Source organism: Carica papaya, chromosome 3, assembly GCF_054855325.1.
Source record: "Carica papaya isolate Zhongbai chromosome 3, ASM5485532v1, whole genome shotgun sequence".
Taxonomy (NCBI): Eukaryota; Viridiplantae; Streptophyta; class Magnoliopsida; order Brassicales; family Caricaceae; genus Carica; species Carica papaya.
The window spans coordinates 5,095,797-5,116,498 of NC_142311.1; the positions used below are offsets into that span (position 1 = coordinate 5,095,797).

At 33.3% G+C, this 20,702-nt stretch overlaps 2 protein-coding genes and 1 pseudogene across 4 annotated transcripts; 2 read left to right on the forward strand and 1 right to left on the reverse strand.

The window, feature by feature from the left end:
- The first annotated feature begins 1,020 nt into the window (after positions 1-1,020).
- LOC110815829 (1-aminocyclopropane-1-carboxylate oxidase homolog 1 pseudogene) lies at positions 1,021-2,887 on the forward strand (annotated as a pseudogene). The gene is made up of 3 exons (XR_015817495.1): positions 1,021-1,528; positions 2,010-2,355; positions 2,456-2,887. The product of XR_015817495.1 is annotated as a 1-aminocyclopropane-1-carboxylate oxidase homolog 1 pseudogene (transcript).
- A 10,305-nt stretch (positions 2,888-13,192) lies between these two features.
- On the forward strand, positions 13,193-15,176 carry LOC110815861 (WAT1-related protein At2g39510-like). The gene is made up of 7 exons (XM_022043829.2): positions 13,193-13,470; positions 13,631-13,693; positions 13,786-13,902; positions 14,043-14,274; positions 14,363-14,521; positions 14,596-14,747; positions 14,831-15,176. Exons 1-7 carry the CDS (start codon positions 13,274-13,276, stop codon positions 14,979-14,981), a joined length of 1,071 nt encoding a protein of 356 aa, XP_021899521.1. The 5' UTR covers positions 13,193-13,273; the 3' UTR covers positions 14,982-15,176.
- Positions 15,177-16,005: 829 nt separating this feature from the next.
- On the reverse strand, positions 16,006-20,419 carry BHLH104 (basic helix-loop-helix (bHLH) DNA-binding superfamily protein). Of its 2 annotated transcripts, none has more exons than XM_022043830.2 (5): positions 20,203-20,419; positions 19,689-19,769; positions 19,150-19,227; positions 18,859-19,021; positions 16,006-16,416 (listed from the first exon to the last, which is right to left on the reverse strand). In XM_022043830.2, exons 1-5 carry the CDS (start codon positions 20,295-20,297, stop codon positions 16,168-16,170), a joined length of 666 nt encoding a protein of 221 aa, XP_021899522.1. In that variant the 5' UTR covers positions 20,298-20,419; the 3' UTR covers positions 16,006-16,167. The 2 variants fall into 2 exon arrangements, with proteins under 2 accessions (XP_021899522.1, XP_021899523.1); XM_022043831.2 differs by lacking the exon at positions 20,203-20,419 and adding an exon at positions 20,017-20,196.
- Positions 20,420-20,702: the final 283 nt, after the last annotated feature.

The following is a 20,702-nucleotide window of genomic DNA, read 5'->3' on the forward strand; positions in this document are numbered from 1 at the left end:
GACTGGGCAGGATGTGTGGAGGATGCTAAAAGCACATCGAGATATGTTTTTTTACTTGGTTCTGGTGCATTTTCATGGTCGTCAAAGAAGAAAGAAATTGTTGCACTAGTTATCCACCAAAGCTGAATACATAGCAGCAGCAGGAGCAGTAAATCAAGCTCAATGGTTAAGGAAAATACTAAATGATTTACAGATGCTTTCCACTGAACCTACGATCCTCTATGCAAAGAATCCGGTGTTGTATGGAAAGACTAAGCATATAAAGGTTAAGTTCGACGCTATAAAGGAAGCAGAAAAGGAGAAAGAAGTAAGCCTAGTACACTGTGCAACAAAAGATCAAGTAGCAGACATTTTTACCAAGTCCTTGCCGAAAGTCAAATTTGAAGAACTAAAAAAATTATTGGGGATGAATAAAATCCTTAAGGAAGAATGTTCGACATAAGGATTTCATTTATAATAAAAATTTATTTGAAATAAAGCTCCAAACAGAGAGGTGATAGAATACATATAGAAAACCGACATATATGCGGTTTAGGATTGTTTTTAAATTATGTGTTTAAAGTTTGTTTTTGGTTAGAGTTCGAATTATGTTTTTTGAATCGGACTCTAATTTAATTCTGTGTTTAAATAACACTTCAAATCAATCAATAAAAATTAGTTCGTTCCGCTCAAAAAATTCTACAGTTTAAAAGAAACAAGAAAACAGAGGATTCCGCATATACATACTCTGTTTTCTTGCCCTCTCTCTCTAAACTCTCTCTCTAAAATTACAGTAAAAAATTGTAATAGTTTGTTGATTAAAAATCTACAATATATATATATATATTTCTGGTATAAAATGCTTTCACGTATCACAATAAACAGAAGTGGCTTAGTATATACTTTGAATATTTAATGTGTGTGGCTGAGTATTCGGTACGAAACAAATCTCGTCGTGATTTTTTATTTTTCTGGGGTAAGCTTTAAGTATTTAATAACGACGACCTTAACTTCAAGGTAACGTTTTGCACAATATAGAGAATGGATACTGTTGGAGAAGAAGACTGCAGGGAAAAAGAGCTTAAGGCGTTCGATGAGACAAAAGCTGGTGTTAAAGGTTTAGTAGATGCTGGGATTGTGAATGTTCCCAAGATCTTTGTTCGGCCACCGGATAAGCTCACCGGCGATTCAGACCGTTGTCAGATCCACTGCCCAGTTCCGGTCATCAACTTCAACGGCGTCCATGGCGACCGGCATAAGGAGATAGTTGACCAACTGAAGTCTGCTCGGCGAGTTGGGGATTCTTTCAGGTTGTGAATCGTGGGATCCCCCTGCAAGTTCTGGAAGACATGATCAAAGGGACAACCAGATTTCATGAGGGAGATGCTGAGATGAAGAAGCAGTTCTACACGCGTGATCGAACCAGAAGAGTTAAACTCAACAGCAACTATGATTTGTATAATTCAAAAGCAGCCAGTTGGAGAGACACGTTGAGTATTACGTGGCCTTCCACTGATTTGGATCCTCAAGAATTACCACCAGATTGCAGGTAAGTACGAACTACTACACTACATCTTCCTATATATACTGCTAACTAGTTAATTAATTTCTAAATAAAAAACACACCAAGCAACATATAAACTCATAATTTACAACTTATAGCTGAGACAAAACTTTCTTTTATTTAGAAAAAAGTTTCTTGATTGAACAAAAAATATTAATTGCAGGATATGTAAGTCGCATAAAACAGAACAAACTTTTACAACATGGAATCTTTTTCTATAAAAAATTAAAATTGATCACACTTACAGCAATTACAAAGTCCTCCAGTAGTGCAGGAAAAAGAAAAGAATAACTATAAAGCGTTTTGAAGCGCGTAACAAAGAGGATTACTAATAAAAACTCATACTTAACTGTTCCTTTGGAGCTCATTCTAATTAAGAGGAGTTTTTTCTTTTTCCAATTTATAATCACACATGTGATCGTTAACTTTCAAGTTCCACTACCTTTTTATACGTACATATATGCAGAGAATGTAGCGTTCAATATGTAAAGCATGTGAGTGAGTTGGGACATAGTTTGCTCAAGTTATTATCAGAGGCGTTGGGACTAAACTCTGACCATTTAGTAGGGTTTGAATGCGGCAAACAACGTACAGTTGTGTGTCATTATTACCCACCATGCCCGCAGCCAGAGCTTACCTTGGGAACTACCAAGCACTCTGATCCTTGCTTCCTGACAATTCTTCTACAAGACCAAATCGGTGGTCTTCAAGTCCTCCATCAAAATCAATGGGTCGATGTTCCAACCATCCCTGGAGCGTTAATAGTCAATATTGGGGACTTTCTCCAGTTACGTATACATATATATATATATGTACATATATATTTGCTCTTTGCTCTATATATTATTTATACATGGATTATCATCACATGCATGCATTAATTAACCATGTGCGTCATATAAATTGAATCAGATTATGTCAAAAAATAAGTTGAAGAGCGTTGAACATAGAGTGATTGCTAAAAGAGTTGGTCCTAGGATTTCAGCGGCGTGCTTTTTCAATGGAGAACCTGTGGACTCAAAAGTTTATGGTCCAATCAATGAGCTTCTATCAGAAAACAATCCTCTTCTTTATAGAGATTTTACAATAAGTGAATATTTTTCCACCTTTTTCTCCAGCTCACTCGATATAAATTCGAGAACTGCTCCGCTCAAGCTTTGACGTTTATAATTTGAAGATCCAAGAACTTTAATAATGGAATTTTTTTTCTAATTATTATTTTACCTTCTGTACCACAACCAGTTTGTATCTGTAATACAATTAGCCTCCAGTTTCATTTCCACTTGTTAAGTTGATGTATTGCTTGATATATTTACCATGATTTCTTCTAAGTTCACTGAAATATATTAGTCTCTATTTGTGTGTATATATAATAAGAAAGATATTTAAATTATCAACTTTTTGTTAATAATTGAAATAGATTCCAGAGCAAAGATGACAAAGTTCGTCCCTAGAAACAAACGCCAATAAACAACTATAGAAACATAGACAAATGCAAGTTGAATGCAAATGATCACTAGCACAAAGACAAAAAGAGGTAGACCAGAGCTAACTTTTATTTCAAAATTCTTCAACAGTCCTAATTAATAAAGTTCAAGGAAATAATTGCAACCCCTAAAAACCGAATGTAGATCCATAATAATATTGTCACATATTTGTGAGAAAATTTCAAGAAGATGCAAGATTTATACATTTAGGTAAAGCTATGTATACTTTTTAACAAAATAAAAAATCGATAAAAATCTCACAAACATTACAAGAAGTTGGCCGATTAGGAAATTCATGATTCAACTCCAAATAATGGATGACTGTGAGTCCTCCTTGTGATAGTCAAAACTAGAATCTCTTTGTAACGCCACAGATAGAGCATTAGACATGTCACAACAAGAAAAAGCTCATGAGCATACAAATTAAGCCAACTAGGATAGCTATATATCAAACATTTAGTAGACTATATAATTATTCTAAAAGTAATTTAAAATCAAAACAACTCCCAAAATGCTGAAGTTTGTTTATCTCGAGATCTTGTCTGTAAATAATCCATACCCCACAGTTAATTTTACAATGCAAGGAAAATAATATATATGAATATAGTTGTAAAAGTACTCCAAGAAGACTTTATAGTAAGGATTAAAATCTCATTTGTGTTAGAGGATATGAAAATATACTACCAAAATTATTAGACAAAATAATGCCAAATTAAATTGCCATGAAATCATGGACTCCTTCAAATCCAAAGGTACATGCACACCATGTAGAGATTGATTTCTATTTTATTCGTGAATTAGTTACCTCAAAGCGAATTCATATCTAATATATTTTTTAGAATATGAACTTGTAAGTATCTTTATTATGCTAATACGCTGAAGCTTTCAAAAATTTCAAGATAAATTTAAGTTGTTTTCATTATTCTAAATCTGAGGTAGGATAGTAGAGGATATAAAAAAAACACTACTCAAATTATTAGATCAAGAAAAGGCCAAATAAATCTGCATTAGCAATATCAGAAATTCAATTTTTAGAACAACCTCATTGTCTTGACAGTTTAAAGTACAATAAAAGAATGAACTCTACTATACCTTAGTCTTCAGAGTTCCTGTAGGACTCCACTATCCCAATGCTTCGAAACATCAATATATAAAATATAAACAAGCTACGTGAATGCAAGTAGCAATGTCTTTTACGCCTGAACTCTTTTAATTTTAGTAATATATTTGACAAGGATTTATTGGTGTTTCAAACTACTGAACTTCCAAACACCGCCAGAAATAGAAGATTCCACTTTAGTTTTGTTCCTATTTTTGCTTTCCTTTTATTTCCATAAATTATTAAGTTATTGTTGTAATAATTAAATTTTAACACTTTAAATCATAAATATCTACACTATTATTGAAATAAAATTATATAGTGAAATATTTGAAGTATTCAATTTTATCAATGCATATACTCAAATTTAGATTCATAACACATACTTGTGTATAAAAAAAATTGTCTCCAATATAGCCAAGTTTACATTTACATCTAGTGACACAAATTACAAAATTAGAGCACATAACTATATTATTGGTAGTACAATATCAAAATTAGCTTATATTATCCCCATGACTAATATTTAGCCTACTTGATTTTATCACAGACACCAATATATTTAACTCCAGATTGACAACATCATGAATATGACAACTAACATTTAATGTTTATTGACTAGATCACAGTTCACATACTAATAATAGAAGATTTTAAATTATCATAATTCATAAAATAATTTTAATTATTTATTTGACATGTAGTCATAAGTGTGTCATACTTATTTCCAAAATATGAAAAAAAAAATGCTAAAATTTACATAATTAAGGGATGTCAAAACTAAAGATAGTGCAACATTAATTATATTTATTAAAATGAAGAAAATATTGTATAACATGGTAACCTCGACATACTTATTACTAAAATAAGAAAAAAATATGTGTAATATTTAAATAAATACATATAAGGTAAGGAACAAAATAGTAATTCTTCAATCTTCAACCTTAAATTGTTTTTTTTTTCTATGAACATTTGGGTTTCTAGTGTTTCATTTAGCTTTCTTGGCTCATATCGTACTAATCAACTCAAAAACTCAACCAATAATCATTAGTGCAAACTTTAATTTTTTCTTTCATTAAAATTAATGAATATAGTCCAACACAAATCCCTTTCCAAAATCTCTCAGAGTAGTTGATTATAGGATAGTAAGAAAAGAATAGATTGAATTAATAATTAAAATCTCATCTTTAGAGTGGATACATACCCATTTATTGGCAACACTATCTTCCATTCTAATATGAGTAATTCAAGGCAAATGTTAGTTAGCAAAAGTGTCGCAAACTCATGCCACTTTCAAGGCCCATCAGGATCCACATAGAAGTACACCTTTATCTTAAAATATTGTTAAGCAATAGAGTATCTTAAATAAAAAGGGGCAAAGTGATCATTAACCCAAATATTAGTTTAGAAGTGTGCCTAACCCTCAAAATCAATGTCCAACCTTACACTTGATTTCAAAATGTCTAAGTGGTTCACTAAATTTTTCCATGTCAAAGTTCTATATTAGTCATGCTTAACAACTTCTAGAGCATATCTATTGGAGGAATATTTAGTTTTAACAACTTTAACCCATAAATTATCCTCTTCTTGAAGAAGTATTTGACCAAGTGATAAGCACAAATGGTTTAAACTATTCAAGCAACCAAGCAAGTTAAGAAAGAAAGCGGACCCTAAAGAAGTTAAAAGTTCATGAGAAATCTCTCCCCACTCATGAGAGATTTTCTCCAACTCAAGAGAGATTTTTCTCTCAAGAAGGAACTTTTTTTTTTCTATATTTTTCTCAAATGGAAAAAAAGAAACCATGATCTATGAATTTTGGAAATCCATCAAGGGATAATCAAAGTTATATTTTTCCAAAGTTTTCAAGCCAAGATTATAGATCCATACAAGAGTATAATCACATATAGAGAAAATCAATGGAGATTATTGATAGATTTTAGCCATTTATTACAAGATCATAAACATATTTACCTTCTTAAGGAATCAAAAGATCTACTTTAAATTAAGATATCTTCCTTAAATTAAGAGATTTTCAAAAGATCTTACTTAATTCAAGCAATCCCTACCATTTAAGAGATTTTCTCAAATGGATGACACATCTATAACATTATAGTTATAATCTTCCTAATTATAATTTTTTTCATCTTCTAGTTTTAGTTTGATTTCTTATATAATTTATTATAATTAATTAGAAGATTTATTTATTTATTTTTGTATTTCATATGGAATACTCTATAATGAACTTTTAATTATTAGTTGTAATCATTCAAGTTTGAAATAATAAAATTACAAAATTATTTTAAACTAGTAAGGTGTCTCCATTCTTCTTGTTGAGTAAGGAATTTAATCAACTTATCAAGGTATACTTGTGGTATTTTCTAATTCTTTTTAATTTCTTGATTAGCTTAGTTCTTATCACTTTATTGATAGTGAATTAAGTAGAAAGAGTTTACTAGAATTGAGGTATTTGATGCTTTATGAGTATTGTGTGAATTCTAGATTATATTGTTGATCTTAGGTTCCGAATCACTAAGCTTTAGAAAGAGCACACTATTTTACAATCTTATATCTCTAGTCCCAAGATGACCATAGTATTTAGCGCGTTAAACCTCATTTTAACTTGCTATAAATGAATTTTTCTATTTCTAGACGAAATTCTACAAAATAGTATTTAACAGAAAATTGCAATGCCATTGTCCTAGTCTTCATCGAGCTAGATAACAATTGCATGGCATTTGTCACACCCCGACACTCAACATGAGATGCAATTCCTGCTCATGTAATTTTCATGTAGTGGGTCCATAAAATATATACACGCATAGATAAAAATTATAATACAATCTAGTATCTCATGTGATATATGTGTAACTACATATATAAAATATGATGTTAAAATTTAGAGTTTAATAAAATAAAATAAAATAAAAATTTCTCGAATATGCACAAAATATACAAAAGTAAGAACATTTTTTATAAGTTTTACTCATCTGGCAACAATGCTGCTTCTTCATTTTTCTCTGAAAAATATCAGGGTAAAATTTAATTAACTTCACCAACTCAATAAATATTTTTGTTCTCTCAACCCAGATAAAATTTAATGTGAAACACACAGAATGAGACAAATGTAGTAGTGATGTTCCAATGCAAAATTCATTTATTATTTTTACCACTTCACACTTTTTTATCAATTTCTAAATTCTCTCGAATATCATATACAATTCTCAAATATATATTCATATATACTCTAAATATAATTTCTAAGGTTTCATCATATGATGTCGTTTATGTCGTCATCAAGAAAATATGAAATGGATCCTCCCATCATATGGATAACACACACACAAAAATCTTACAATAGCCACAATAGATATATTTGTTAGGTGACACACACTCACAAATATCTATCAACGTCTGGATTAGGTTTTCAGACTCTATCCATGTGCAGGTTCACTATACCTGCAGAACTTCAGCCACACACGCAAACTTCCCTCCTAGATTCAGACTAAACGAGAAGGTATTCAAGGTCCCTATCCTATTCAGACTAAACAAGTTTGGAATTTGAAGTAGAGGATCATGTGTTCTTGAAGGTCACCAATGAAGAGCCTTATAAGATCTTGAATACTTTCTCGTTTAGTCTGAATCAATGAGGAAAGTGTGTGTCTGTGACTGAAATTCAGCAGGTATCGTGAACCTGCACATGGATAGAGTCTGAAACCTAATCTAGATATGGATAAGTATTTGTAAGTGTGGGCCACCTAGTAAACGTACCTGTTGTGACCATTGTAAGATTTATATGTAACACCCAACCTTTCTTTTTTTTAAAATTATTATCATTATTTTATATATATATATAAATGTAATTATTATTTATATGAGTTTAATTTATTTTATTTAATTTTAATTTGATTTAATGAGAATAATAATAAAAAGAGTAAAAAAAATTGGTTAGGGATTTAATTAAAAATAATTTTGAAAAAAATGGGTGAAAATTTGGGTTCTGATTGTATTTTTAAAAAGAAAATCGAAAATCGGGGGTCAAAATATAATTTAAAAAAGTTACGTCACGTCAGCTGCCCGGTCAGCTGCCCCGACCAATCAGGACGCGTCAGGTGGTAGAAGCGCTGATGCGGGAGGCCACGCGGGGGAGCCACGTGGGCGATCCGCATACGCATGATCAAACGACTGAGATCCGTTCTCGCGCACACGGACGACCCAAATTAAAAATGCGCACGAACGGCTCAGATTGCATCGCGCACGAAATGCCCAGATTAAATTGCGCACGGACGGCCCATATTAAATCGCGATGAACAGTCCAAATTCACTCCCTATTTAATCATAACCGGACGGTCCATATTAAAAGCGACGGACGGCTCAGATCAAAAGCGGATGGGTATAAATAACCTCATCCGCACCCAAACCCTAACCCTAGCCACTAGAGCCCCTTGCCAGAGAAGACAGCCCAACCATCGGGGAGCCGATTGCCGCCACCCGTCGCAGTTTCTGAGCAATTTCCAACCGCCAAATGAGGTAAAAATTTATCCTTTTGCACAAAATTCAATTTAAAACCCACCCATGGCAAAATCGGAGTGAAAGAACCAGCCGATTGGCCGAAAAATACCGCCGAAACTCAACGCCGCTGTTGCAGGGTGTTTCAAAAAATACCTCCGATGAGGCCCTTTCCGATTCCCGTTTGATGTGATTTTTCCACCTTTGTGACCACCGCTTCCTTCTCTATAAGTTGACTGAAGCAAAACACTCAACTGCAACGTGAGCCAGAGGAGTCGCCGCACTAGAGAGCCCCACTGTCGGTGAGTTTCGGTTTTCTGTATTTTTTCGGCCCATCGAGGGCACTAAGTGTGTTTACTCGCAGGAACCAGTGTAAGTTCGGCTGAATTCAGCCAAAAATAGCCATTCCGAGGCGGATCACCGTCGCGGGTAGCGGCGCCGTTGCCGGAACATGGCGAAGCCGCAGTGCCAGAATTTCAAAATTGGCCGAGTGGGCCTTGAGTTTGATTTTTGGGGTTATTTGGGACACTTGTAGGTACCATAGGCGCGTTTCAGTTCCTGAAGAAAAATTTAAGGAACCTAGGGACCGCCCGTAAGTGCAGTAACCATCTAGTTTTCGGTGTCGAATCAAGTAAGGACCCCTCACCCTATTTCCTATCATAGATATGAAGTTTGAATAAATAATAATACGGTCTTTTGTACAAGTTAGATAAATATGCATAATTAACTACAGATTGCTAATGGAGCCTGAAATCGGACATTGTTCTATATTGATTCCTGTTGATTTATTTTACAGTTTAAAGATATGATGGTGTCTGATTTTAGAGTTTTAAATGCATTACTGTATTACTTTACCACTGTGTAATTTTGGAATTTAAAATATGATTGTATTACCGAGTATATGTTCATTATTTATGTGATTGTATTTAATTTGGTAACGGAGATTAAGGATAAGCAGGAAAGGGATGTGATCTAATAAATAGATAAGGTGACAGTCTCACTAGATATTCTAGGAGATGGTGGACAGACCGGGTTCATAGGGAACCCTACCGTGAACGTTGTCTCATACCAAACGAGGTATGGAGACTTGGTCATTTGGCTCTCATACCGGACGGGGTATTGAGGTTTAATATCTTAGTGCTCATACCGGACGGGATATGGGGACGACCCGCCTCACCCTCATACCGAACGGGGTATTGAGGTTTAATGTCTTGACGCTCATACTAGAGGGAGTATAGGAACGGCCATGGAATTAAGATTGTTAATGGAAATGGTTCACGTGTAGCGGGGACACCCCTATGGATCCCCATGGATACTAGTAGACTGATAAAAAAAAAACAATTGTTGTTTGATAATTTGAATATAAAAGTATAATATGTGCTATGTTGCAGATTATATATGAAATCATGATATTTATAATATTATGGTTTCCATAGGTTGTTTTTATAAATCTCACTGCGGTAAGTAGACGGTAAATGGTGTTATTATTGATAAATGAATTTGTTTAAAATTTGTGCTCCATTGGTTGTTTTTTATTTTCTACCAACCTTTACTTCTGTGACGGCGATATATTGTGATGTTCTTACTAGGTTAGTGTAACTCACCCCTTATTTAACTATTTCATATCAGAAAGACCCGGTTCCCGAGCCTGATCCGCAAGAAGGCTACGAGTAGACCCTAGATACTTTATAATTTCATTTATTTTTTTTTATTTTTCGTATTTCTTTCAAAAAATTTGTTCCGTGATGTTTGTTAGTACTTTTGAGTTATCGTGTAAGGGATGTTAACCTTAATCTTTATTTCGCTTCTACATTCAAATTATTATATGCATTTCTTTTAAAATTTTCGGGGTCGTTACATTATATGTATATTATCCATGCGATGAGGGGATCTATTTCGCCTTTACTCGACGACAACATAAACGGCATCACGCGATAAAATCTTATAAATAATCTTTCGAGTATATCTATGTTCTTTCGAGAGTATGTGGATATATATTTGATGATTGTATATGATATTCGAGAGAATTCAAAACTTGATCAGAAACATATGAAGTGGTAAAAATAATAAATAAATTTTACATTGAAACATCACTACTGCATTTGTCTCATTCTATATGTTTTGTATGAAATATTATCTGGGTTGAAATGATGAAAATATTTATTGAGTTGGTGAAGCTCATTAAATTTTACCATGATATTTTTTAGAAAAGAATGAAGAACCAGCGCTACTGCCAGATGAGTATAACCTATAAAAAATGTTCTTATTTTTGTATATTTTGGGCATATCTGAGAAATTTTCGTTTTGTTTTGTTAAACTTTAAATTTTGATATCATATTTTGTATATATAATTATTATAGATATCATATAAAATGTTAAGTTGTATCATATTTTTGATCTATTCATATATATATTTTATGGGTCTACTGCATGAAAATGATATGAGGAAGAATTGTGCCTTATGTTGAGTGTGGGAGCGTGACAGCGTTAATCATACTTTAGCTACCGACTATAGGGTAAGCTTGCCATTCATGCACAGGTTATTCGAATTGTTTAATTTACTAATTATTTTATGGTGTTTTAACAAAAGAAAGAAGAAGAATAACTCATTTGAATATCAAAAAATTTCCTCATTTCGTAATACTTTGTTTTGATTGTCTTTTAATTGTGGTGGTTTGTTGTGTAAAGTGATAATATCCGGAAGATTTTGAAATTAATGTCATGCGTTAAAATTGAGTCGAAGAACCACCCTACACCAATAAAATTGGCAGTCTGGACACTTGAATAGTGAAAGGAAGATCCACTTGCCTCCCAAATTACTCAAAAAGTATTCTTTAGTTTTAAAGAAAAGTAAACCCAAAAGAAAACGTGGAATTTAGAGGTGGTCATGACTGGAAATCCAAAAAGAACTTTTCTTCAAGACGATGATAACATAGTTCATCATGATATTATTTATACTAGTATTTGATGAGAAAAAATAGTTTTCAATGATGTACCTCATTATGTGTTAATCTATCCAAATTTAATAAGGTTCGTGTTATTTTAATCTTATAATTAAGGATTTTATGAACTAAATTTGTATAACATAAATCCTATCATTATGACATTACATACTCATCTCAATTATACAACATACATAAACACTTATCACCTAAATTTTTTTTTATTATTGAAACAATAATTATAAAACTTTTGAAACGAGATTATTGAAATGATAAGAGTTTCTTCTCTTGGACTAAAGGCATAGATGACCGACTCTATATTCATATATAATATATAATAAATTTTTTAAAAAAAAATAAAAATAAAAACAAATAGAAGTATAAAACTTACGTAAACAGAAAAACACATAAAAAAAAAAGAGTAAAAGAAAAATTAAAATTAAAATTAAATTTAACATAAAAAATAAAAATAAAAAAGATATTGGAACCTTACGTGAGAGGTGAGCAATTTCAAATTAGAGGTGTATATTTTAACTTGTGGAATAAGTAATAAATTTGAAAAAATTAAATTAACTCTAAATTAAGCAAAATAGGATCACAAGATAGCGAATAGTTATTTTACCTTAAATTGAATCAACTTTTTGGTGGTTTATTTCCTGAAAATATTCGCATTCAATTTGGAGAATCAGTAAAGTTTTTGGCCCTATATTCATACCATAATCAGTCACCTTCGCAGATGACATACAAACAGGTATGAAATATAATAATATTCTCACCGCCAGCTTTCAGTTCTCTCAAAACAATTTATTTGATGGATAATAGTGTTTCATTCTCTCCATGGATTGGAATAAAGATATATAATCTTAATGCATATTGTTTTTTATAATAAAATATATATATATATATATTATAATTTATATGTATGTATCATTTAATTATTAAAATATAGTACAAAATAATTTTCTTGTAACAATTCTTTGACTCACTCGTGTGAGTTTAAATTAAACAAATGAATTAGTCTAACTGTAAACTTAAACTAATAAAAAAACCTTCTTAAAAATACAAGTTAAATTTAGTTTCTATTAAAGCAAAAGAAACATTAAAATTTTTTACTTGAATACAAACTGAAAAATGAAATGAAAAATAAATTTTACATGATAACTTTAGAAAAAATTAAAATGTGATGGAGGAATTAAGACGTAATTTGAACAAAAATTTAAAATGAAATTAAAAAAAAAAAATTACAAGTATTATTAATTATCAATTTTAGTTCCACATGGGCCATGTAGAAGATTGCACTATAGCCACCGTCGTTTACATGACTAAATATCTACAAAATTCCAACACGTACGTATATAATATCTATATATGCTTATATAGGAGCTAGCTGGTGATTATAACAAATAATTATTATTCATAATTAGCTAGTAGCACAGGCGCGAGCGTGCGCGCATATACGTATACATGTAATTATCCTCAGTAGTGAACGAATATGGTGCGAATATTTCCTCCATTTTCCCATAGGTACTGTATGTATCATCGAATTTAGCCAGGGAACAGGATGCTAACTCCAACACGCAATAAGAATCAAGTCCGATTTGTTATATAATCTTGAATATGTACCGACGGATTTCATGTTTAATTTTTATAATCTTCTTGTGATTAAAAGTATAGATCAAGGAATAGTGACGAGGGTATGGCAGATGGTGGGAAGAACATCTGCAAAAGGTTCCAGCCTCACATCCTTATGGTTCTTGCTCAGATAGCCTACACTTTTCTCTACTTCATAACAGAAGCTTCCATTGCTCATGGCATGAATCCTCATGTCTATATTACTTATCGTCATATTGTGGCCGCTCTAGTGATGTTCCCTTTGGCTTATTTCCTGGAGAGGTATCCGCAATTCACACACACACACACACATATGTATATATTATAACTGTTTCATGTATGTGTCTGTGGCTAGTTACCAGCATTTTCAGATGCTTCAGACTTGAATGATTAACAAGAGAGTATTTACTGATATTTTCCTTTCTGATAACCTTGTAATCAGGAAATTAAGGCCAAAGATGACAATAGCCCTTTTCTTGGAAATATTTGTTCTCTCTATCTTGGGGTAAGCCTATACATATATTATATATGCTAAAAGATAATTTTGAGGAAGTGAAAAAACCTAAAGCTAATAACTATTTTTTATTATGGTTGCAGAGTGAGTTCAACTCTGAACATGTATTTTGCAAGCTTCAGATATACATCACCAACTTTTCTTGCATCTATGGTCAACACCATAGCTTCCTTGACCTTTGTTATTGCTGTTGTTCTTAGGTTACCTTCTCCTATCTTAACCCATATATACTCTCCCCCCAGATATTTCATATCATTATTTTCGTTGTATTACATTAATTATATTATAAGATCACTAAATTCAAGCAAACATGTGCAAATGAAATTATAATTATACACAGATTAGAAGCTGTTGATATTAGGAGCGGTCGCGGGATGGCGAAAGTTGCCGGGACCTTAGTGTCCTTAGCTGGTGTAACAACAATGACATTGTTCAAGGGACCTGTCATGAAACACCCATGGCATCCTCTAATTCACATCCAAAGCAACTCCATCATCCATGAGAATTGGCTCAAGGGTTCACTTCTTGTAGTTGCTAGCTGCATAACATGGTCTCTCACGTACATTATGCAGGTTTCACTCTCCCAACTCATTAATCTCACAACAAACTATCTAATACTCAACGAATGTAAGCCTCCGATATTTTTTCTTCAAACTATAGGCACTTACACTGAAGCGCTATCCAGCACAACTGTCACTGACCACATGGATGTCGTTTATCGGGGCAGCACAATCAGCCGTGTTCACCGTTATCGTTGAGCATAGAGCAGCAGCTTGGACAATAGGGTTCAACATTGACTTGTGGTCAACTATATATGGTGTAAGTAAAGAATTTTGGGCAGACTAAGTAGTTCTCAGTAAAATTATAATTGTGGGTTTTGTTATGGATTTCAGGGAGTGGTGATCTCTGGAATAGTATTTTACTTTCAATTATGGTGCACAGAAGAAAAAGGGCCAGTTTTTGTGACCATGTTCAATCCTCTTTCCACAATATCAGTGGCAGTGTTTGCATACTCTGTCATGGGTGAAAAGCTCTACTTTGGCAGGTAAATTTGAAGTTATAATGTTGGTATAGCGTGTTCATGTTAATACTCTAATGTTTCTTCACCTGTGGCTGTGGGTTTTCCAGCATATTAGGGGGAGTTATTGTAATCATTGGCCTCTATTTGCTGCTATGGGGAAAAGAACATGACCAAGATGATGACACCAGAAAGAACGATGAAAACAAGATGCAGATACTCACTTCAGCTGAACCACAAGTTTCACATGACAAACCTTAACTAACACAAAATAATCTCTCTTCCAAACAAAACCAAAGGCTTATAAAAAATTGAGTAACTCAAATAAAAATACAAAATTTGAACAAGAAACAGCGAGGATGCATATGCTCTGCCAAGGTGTGCTTCAGAAACAAAATGTATATATATATATATAATTATTATTATTATTATGACAGGAACCAGACTTTCACGTGATGAGTTCATGAAACGCAATCATTTTGCCTATTCCCAATTGTATTTTCTCCCCCTTGTATTACTGATAAGATCCTTAAATTCATCTATCCATTCCCTGCTCAGAAGCGCTGTAGAAAAACTTAAAAGCTCGATACTGTATTCCAGAGCATAAAGTTTGGCAGATAAATGTACAAGACAAGATACCTAGGCACTCACGCCATTACCTAACAATTTGAAACACAAATTTCTGCACACCTATCAGAATAAAAAGCAAAATTCAACATAAATTGGCATCAGCTAGTCCCTCCTTCTTCTGAGTGAAATTTTACTCAGTACAGGAACCTCTCATTCATGGTTGACCATCCTGGGAAGAAACTTCATCATAACCATTGCGCTTCACATGATTCATGCATAAGATACAATTTCTTCTTGGTTCGCAGCGCCTTGGATTTATTCTGAGAAATCAAAAGACCTTGGACGACTTTCAAATACATGATCCAGGGAGAGAAAGTACGCAGACAAAACTCTAAACAATGGACTGCAAAAATTTTATTGAACTACCATCTACCTCTTTGGCCTGTCCTGCTATCCATCTAATAGTTGAATTTCCAAATCAATTAATAAAAAGGTTCCATTTGGTTCAATTCCTATTTCATTCTCCCTTACTTCTTGCATCTAATCCTTATATTAATCTTGACATGTAGAGTCAAAAGACTATTTGTACGCTAAATCTCATCCCCACTTCTATTTTGAATTCTATGGAAGTTGGAACCTAGGGAATACAAGAAATGGGTGGAGGAGATCAGACATAAAACTGTCTTAATTCTATGTGTTAAGAGTAATATAACAATTAGAGCTGAAAATTATGAGGGAATGATTAGGAATTGAACCAAACACAATGGATATTTACATGTCAATTGATTAAAAAAAAATGTTGTATGATAATAAAACAAAGCATCTGAAAGACTGAAAACTAGCCAGTCATTCAAAATAATTATTTTGAAATCAAAATCTATGCTGCAGGTGGCCTGAGTTCATGATCATGAGATGTATCACGAGATGATGGTGGTAAATATTGCCACATGGGAATGAAGCCGTAACTAGGAAAAACAGCCATCTTATTAGCACTAGCATGATATGCAGCTGGGTGAGTCGGCATAAACCCTGCAGATGGAACAACCATGGCTTTCAACTGCTGTTCTATCTTTTCTTTATCAGCTTTAAGCACAAGTTTTTCTTCACGAAGTTCATTTTTCTCAGCCTGTTTAAAGAGCAGAATGTCAAAAAAGAACCTTCTCAGTTTTCCACTAACAATCATGACAAAATGAAAAGTCTGAACAAGTTGTCAACTTTACTACACAATCCATGCAAGAAATGACATCACAGAATTCAGTTAGGTATTCCTAAAATTTGGTTTCAGAAACATGTAAAGGCAGCAGACATAATCTAATATCTCCAAACTATTCAAGGACCGAACATTGGGCTTGGTTCCATCCTATTTATTCCATTTAATTTCTAAACTTTAGTTATTGATAAGTGAATATCAGTTATGGTTTAAAATTTGATACATCGGATCAACTCCAATTATATCTTCAATTCCACAATCATAGATTTGTATTATCACCTGTTCAGTAAGGAATCAAATCGATATTTAACTTAACATAAAAGGAAAAGACAAACAAATAAATCCGAGATGCACAGACAAATATTGCAAAACAAAGTTCATGACCTTGAAAACGTCCAATCTTTTAACAGATGAATATCTAATAAGCATTTTTTATGTAGGACAAACTAGGATTCATTTGTTTGCTTAGAGATTTGAGGCAAAATTAGTAAGTTAATCATTACACCTGAGATTGGGATAGAACTAACAGAAAAGTTAACTATCACTCACGCTTAAGATCCCTTAAGCATCCCATCTAAGGCGAGTGTTTTCAAGCATACTTTGGAGTTGATTAGATCATATAGCTAAGGTATTGAGGAAACTCACATAATAATTGATTCACTCAAGGCTAAGATCTCAAAAGTGAGATCATGCAGGTACTTATAGTGCTTAAATATAAAATATTTATGTAAATAAAATTAGAGAATCCTTATAGAAAACTTAAAGCTTAAAAGTATGTAAACTAAAAAAATATTAAGCTACTAAAAAGTCCTAATGTTATTCGTATTATCACAATAAATTGCAGACAAGCTAGAAATACAACTCTTAGTCTGTTAGAAATCCTACTTCATCTCTATTCTGCACTGCCTTTTTTCCTTCAACAAAAAAATGGATGTTAATAAGAAATTCAAAATAATCGACAGACAACTAACTGCGTACAAACTGGTGTACTGAGTCCTGCTCCAACTCAAATTTAAGATTCAACTTTTTAATATAATATAATTATATTACCCCTTGAATTACTTCAGGACCTTTCTTTTTTACCTGATTTCTCCTCATACACTAAATTAACAAAACTTCTTTCAGATAAATAATGGAAATATAATATCAAAATAAATTAATAAGATCTTATCAATGCTGTTAATCTTCTTTCAACAGCTATGAACCACCTCAGTTAGCCCGTACAACCGTGAGGCGGCCCTGGATATTCACACATCTTCACTTCTGTGTTCACTCTTACACTCAACAACCCTACCCTGATCTCAGATATAATTAGGACTCATCATAATTCCATTTTTGCAATGGAACATTATGTAACAAACAATGTTCATAATAGAGTTGGCATATTTTCCAAATAAGCAATGAACTCCCATAAAAATGATGGAACTGAGGGGCTGTTTGTGTATACTAAAATGGTATGGTATGAGAGTTTCAGGAAATTTTTTCTTTTTGGCCACACAAGCCACTGCTTCCTCCATGAATTGATTAACTGATTTCCAAATAGTAGCAGATTTTTAAATATGTTGATCATTGGAAGCTCAAACCCACTGTAAGATATGGATATCCTCCATTCTCACCTCACTTTAACTCTTACCTAAAAATATCCTTATCTACTTACCTCAGAAGACATAGATGACCTCCCTTGATAAGACACTTGTAATGGGAAAAGAAAAGGAAGAAAACTCAATTTCAGCGTTCACATTTCAAAAGGCAAGAAAATAAACAGCTTCTAAGTGAGTGAAAATCTTCCAAAATAAGCTAGGTACAAAATTTACGTAGTTATATGTCCAAACTCTTAAAATACTGAGTCTTTCAAGTCTAATAAACCCATGCTTGTTAAAGCTCCATACTAGGTGTTTGTTATATGTTAATGTTAGCCTTTCTTTCAGCTCTTAAGAACTCAGGTATTTAGGTGCTATAGCTAAAAAGGATACTTTGGTACATTACTAGGATAAGACTCCCAAAGTGCAATTATTTTGGGTACCCAGAATCCTTGTCCACAAATTGACCAGATATCTTCCCAATGAGATGTAATCTTTCATCTAGCAAAGGATTTCCTGGAAACTGATGCCTGTAAGGCATCCTCTTCGGCGAATAAAATGGCCCCTAAGTGATATCCTCCATAAACATATCCACAAAATACGACACATGAAAAATCACAGAAGGCCAATGTAATTCAAAAAATGCAAAAGCCAACTAATTCTCCCAAGTGAAGTAAAGTGCAAGGTAACACAAGTTAGGGGCCATTAAGCAAAGCATTTGATGAAGATTGAGGAATCCATAGGACTGTTATATCAGAACTCTAAATGCAAAACTAACCTTCAGGCTTTTTATTTCTTCAACTAGCTTTTCATTTGTTTCTTTAAGCTCCTGAGACTCAGCTCTTAGTTGATTCAAAACTCTAATGGCATCATCGAGAATGGCTGGCTTGTCTGTTTTTGCAGGCCTGCCAGGTTCCAAAACAGAGCTCAAATCCAGGAACCTGCACCATTGGCAGAAGAAAATCTACCGTTTAAAGTAAACAAAAAGCTATTTTTTCAGAAAAAAATAAATAAATAAACAAAAAAGTAGCATTTCACCACAGACAAACAAAAGAAAAGTTCAACATGCCTGTCATTCAGTCTTTCCCTCCGCAATCTCTCACGACAAGCCTTTGTCCCCGGCCTGCTGCATGATCCAGTTCGTCCCCTAGCAACCATAAGAACAATATCATCATGTAAACCATAATAGGCAAAAATCATTTCATCACTACTACAGAACAATGAAGAAAATTATAAAGAGCACGTCTGTGTAATAATTGGGAACCAATTTTTGACGTAATAGTGTTCTGTTATTTCATCTCTAAAATCCAAATCATCTCTGAAATATTAATAAAAGAAACAAAACTCAGAAACTCAAAATAATTATAAACTTTCAAATATATGAACAAATCAAACTTCAAAAGAAAGCAGGGGCTCTAAAATTTGTTCAAGCTTCAGAAAGTCCAAATTCTATCTTAACAGTTTTTGTTGAAAAAACTAGATGCGAAAAGATGAAAACATATAACTACGAGGAAAACAGGATGAGAAAGACAAAAGACAGCAAGACTTTTGAATCTCAACAACAAACATCAAGGGTAAAAATTTAAGGATAACAGAGCAAATTAATACCTCTTTCGCGTGCATTCTTTCTGCTCACCTTCCTTCTCTTGTAACACAACACCAGATGAAAAATCAAACTCTGCTCCACCCCTGAAAGCAAACAACGGATTGCAGTAAACGACCGTACTTTCAAGCCAATAAATGTTTATGCCTCAAATGAGACACTATTCCATCCCTTCCCCACATAGACATACTGTATCCCTAATCCATAACTGTTTGGCTACTCAACATTGCAGAATAACTTAATAAAGATTCTATTCTCTTTCTGATCGGACTAGAGCAAAAACTAAATGCAAGCAGCACTGAAGAAGAGACCAAATGATTCATAAATTCTCACTTTTCATTATCTTCTCCGTGCATTAAACCCCAAACTTAGAAATGAAATATTTTTCCTTTCAATACGATCCAAAAATCAAGAGATTAAAATCAAAACCCACACAGATAAAGGCGAGAATCAAATAGAACCATAGCCGATCAGTGATTGAAGGAAAAAATAAATGATGAAAAGGAAAGAATAACAAACGTGTCATTGAAACAAAATAAATCGGGAGACGTGTTGTCGCCGATGATATTGTAATCAAGGAAATCCCAGCAATCAGCCTCATCTAAAGCTTCCATTTGAGCTCCGACAACGATTTGGACTTGACCACTCTTGGATACGCAATCTCGGAGAGGGCATGAAAGCTGGAACGATAAACAATTGAACTTTGAACTTCGAAAAAGAAAATGAGAAAAAAATAAAAAAATAAAAAAAATAAAAGGGAAAAAACAAAAAAGGAAATTTATGCTAGGGTACAGTAGAAATAGTCTGACCAGTAAAATGGCGACACGTGGAAGGAAAGGATCAATTAATGTTGGTTAGATTGATTGATTGGGTTGCGCGCCGCCGAATCTTTTTATCAACAGCCCACCCAACCAAGCTGCCAGTGGCGGCATTTTCACGGATTCTGGGCCAATAAATGTGGTAGGGCCCACAGGATTAGCTCTTGGGCCGGAAAATATTCATTTTTTTAATTTTTTTTT

Bases quoted from the DNA above. Each gene is read 5' to 3' on its own strand.
- LOC110815861 (XM_022043829.2), top strand. From the start codon at position 13,274: ATGGCAGATGGTGGGAAGAACATCTGCAAAAGGTTCCAGCCTCACATC. The intron at 13,471-13,630 runs GTATCCGCAATT...CCTTGTAATCAG, and splicing joins TTGGCTTATTTCCTGGAGAG to GAAATTAAGGCCAAAGATGA. The intron at 14,275-14,362 runs GTTTCACTCTCC...TTCAAACTATAG, and splicing joins CTCTCACGTACATTATGCAG to GCACTTACACTGAAGCGCTA.
- BHLH104 (XM_022043830.2), bottom strand. From the start codon at position 20,297: ATGGAAGCTTTAGATGAGGCTGATTGCTGGGATTTCCTTGATTACAAT. The intron at 19,228-19,688 runs GTATTAATTTGC...TATGGTTGCTAG, and splicing joins AAAGAATGCACGCGAAAGAG to GGGACGAACTGGATCATGCA. The intron at 19,022-19,149 runs GCATGTTGAACT...CCAATGGTGCAG, and splicing joins AGGGAAAGACTGAATGACAG to GTTCCTGGATTTGAGCTCTG.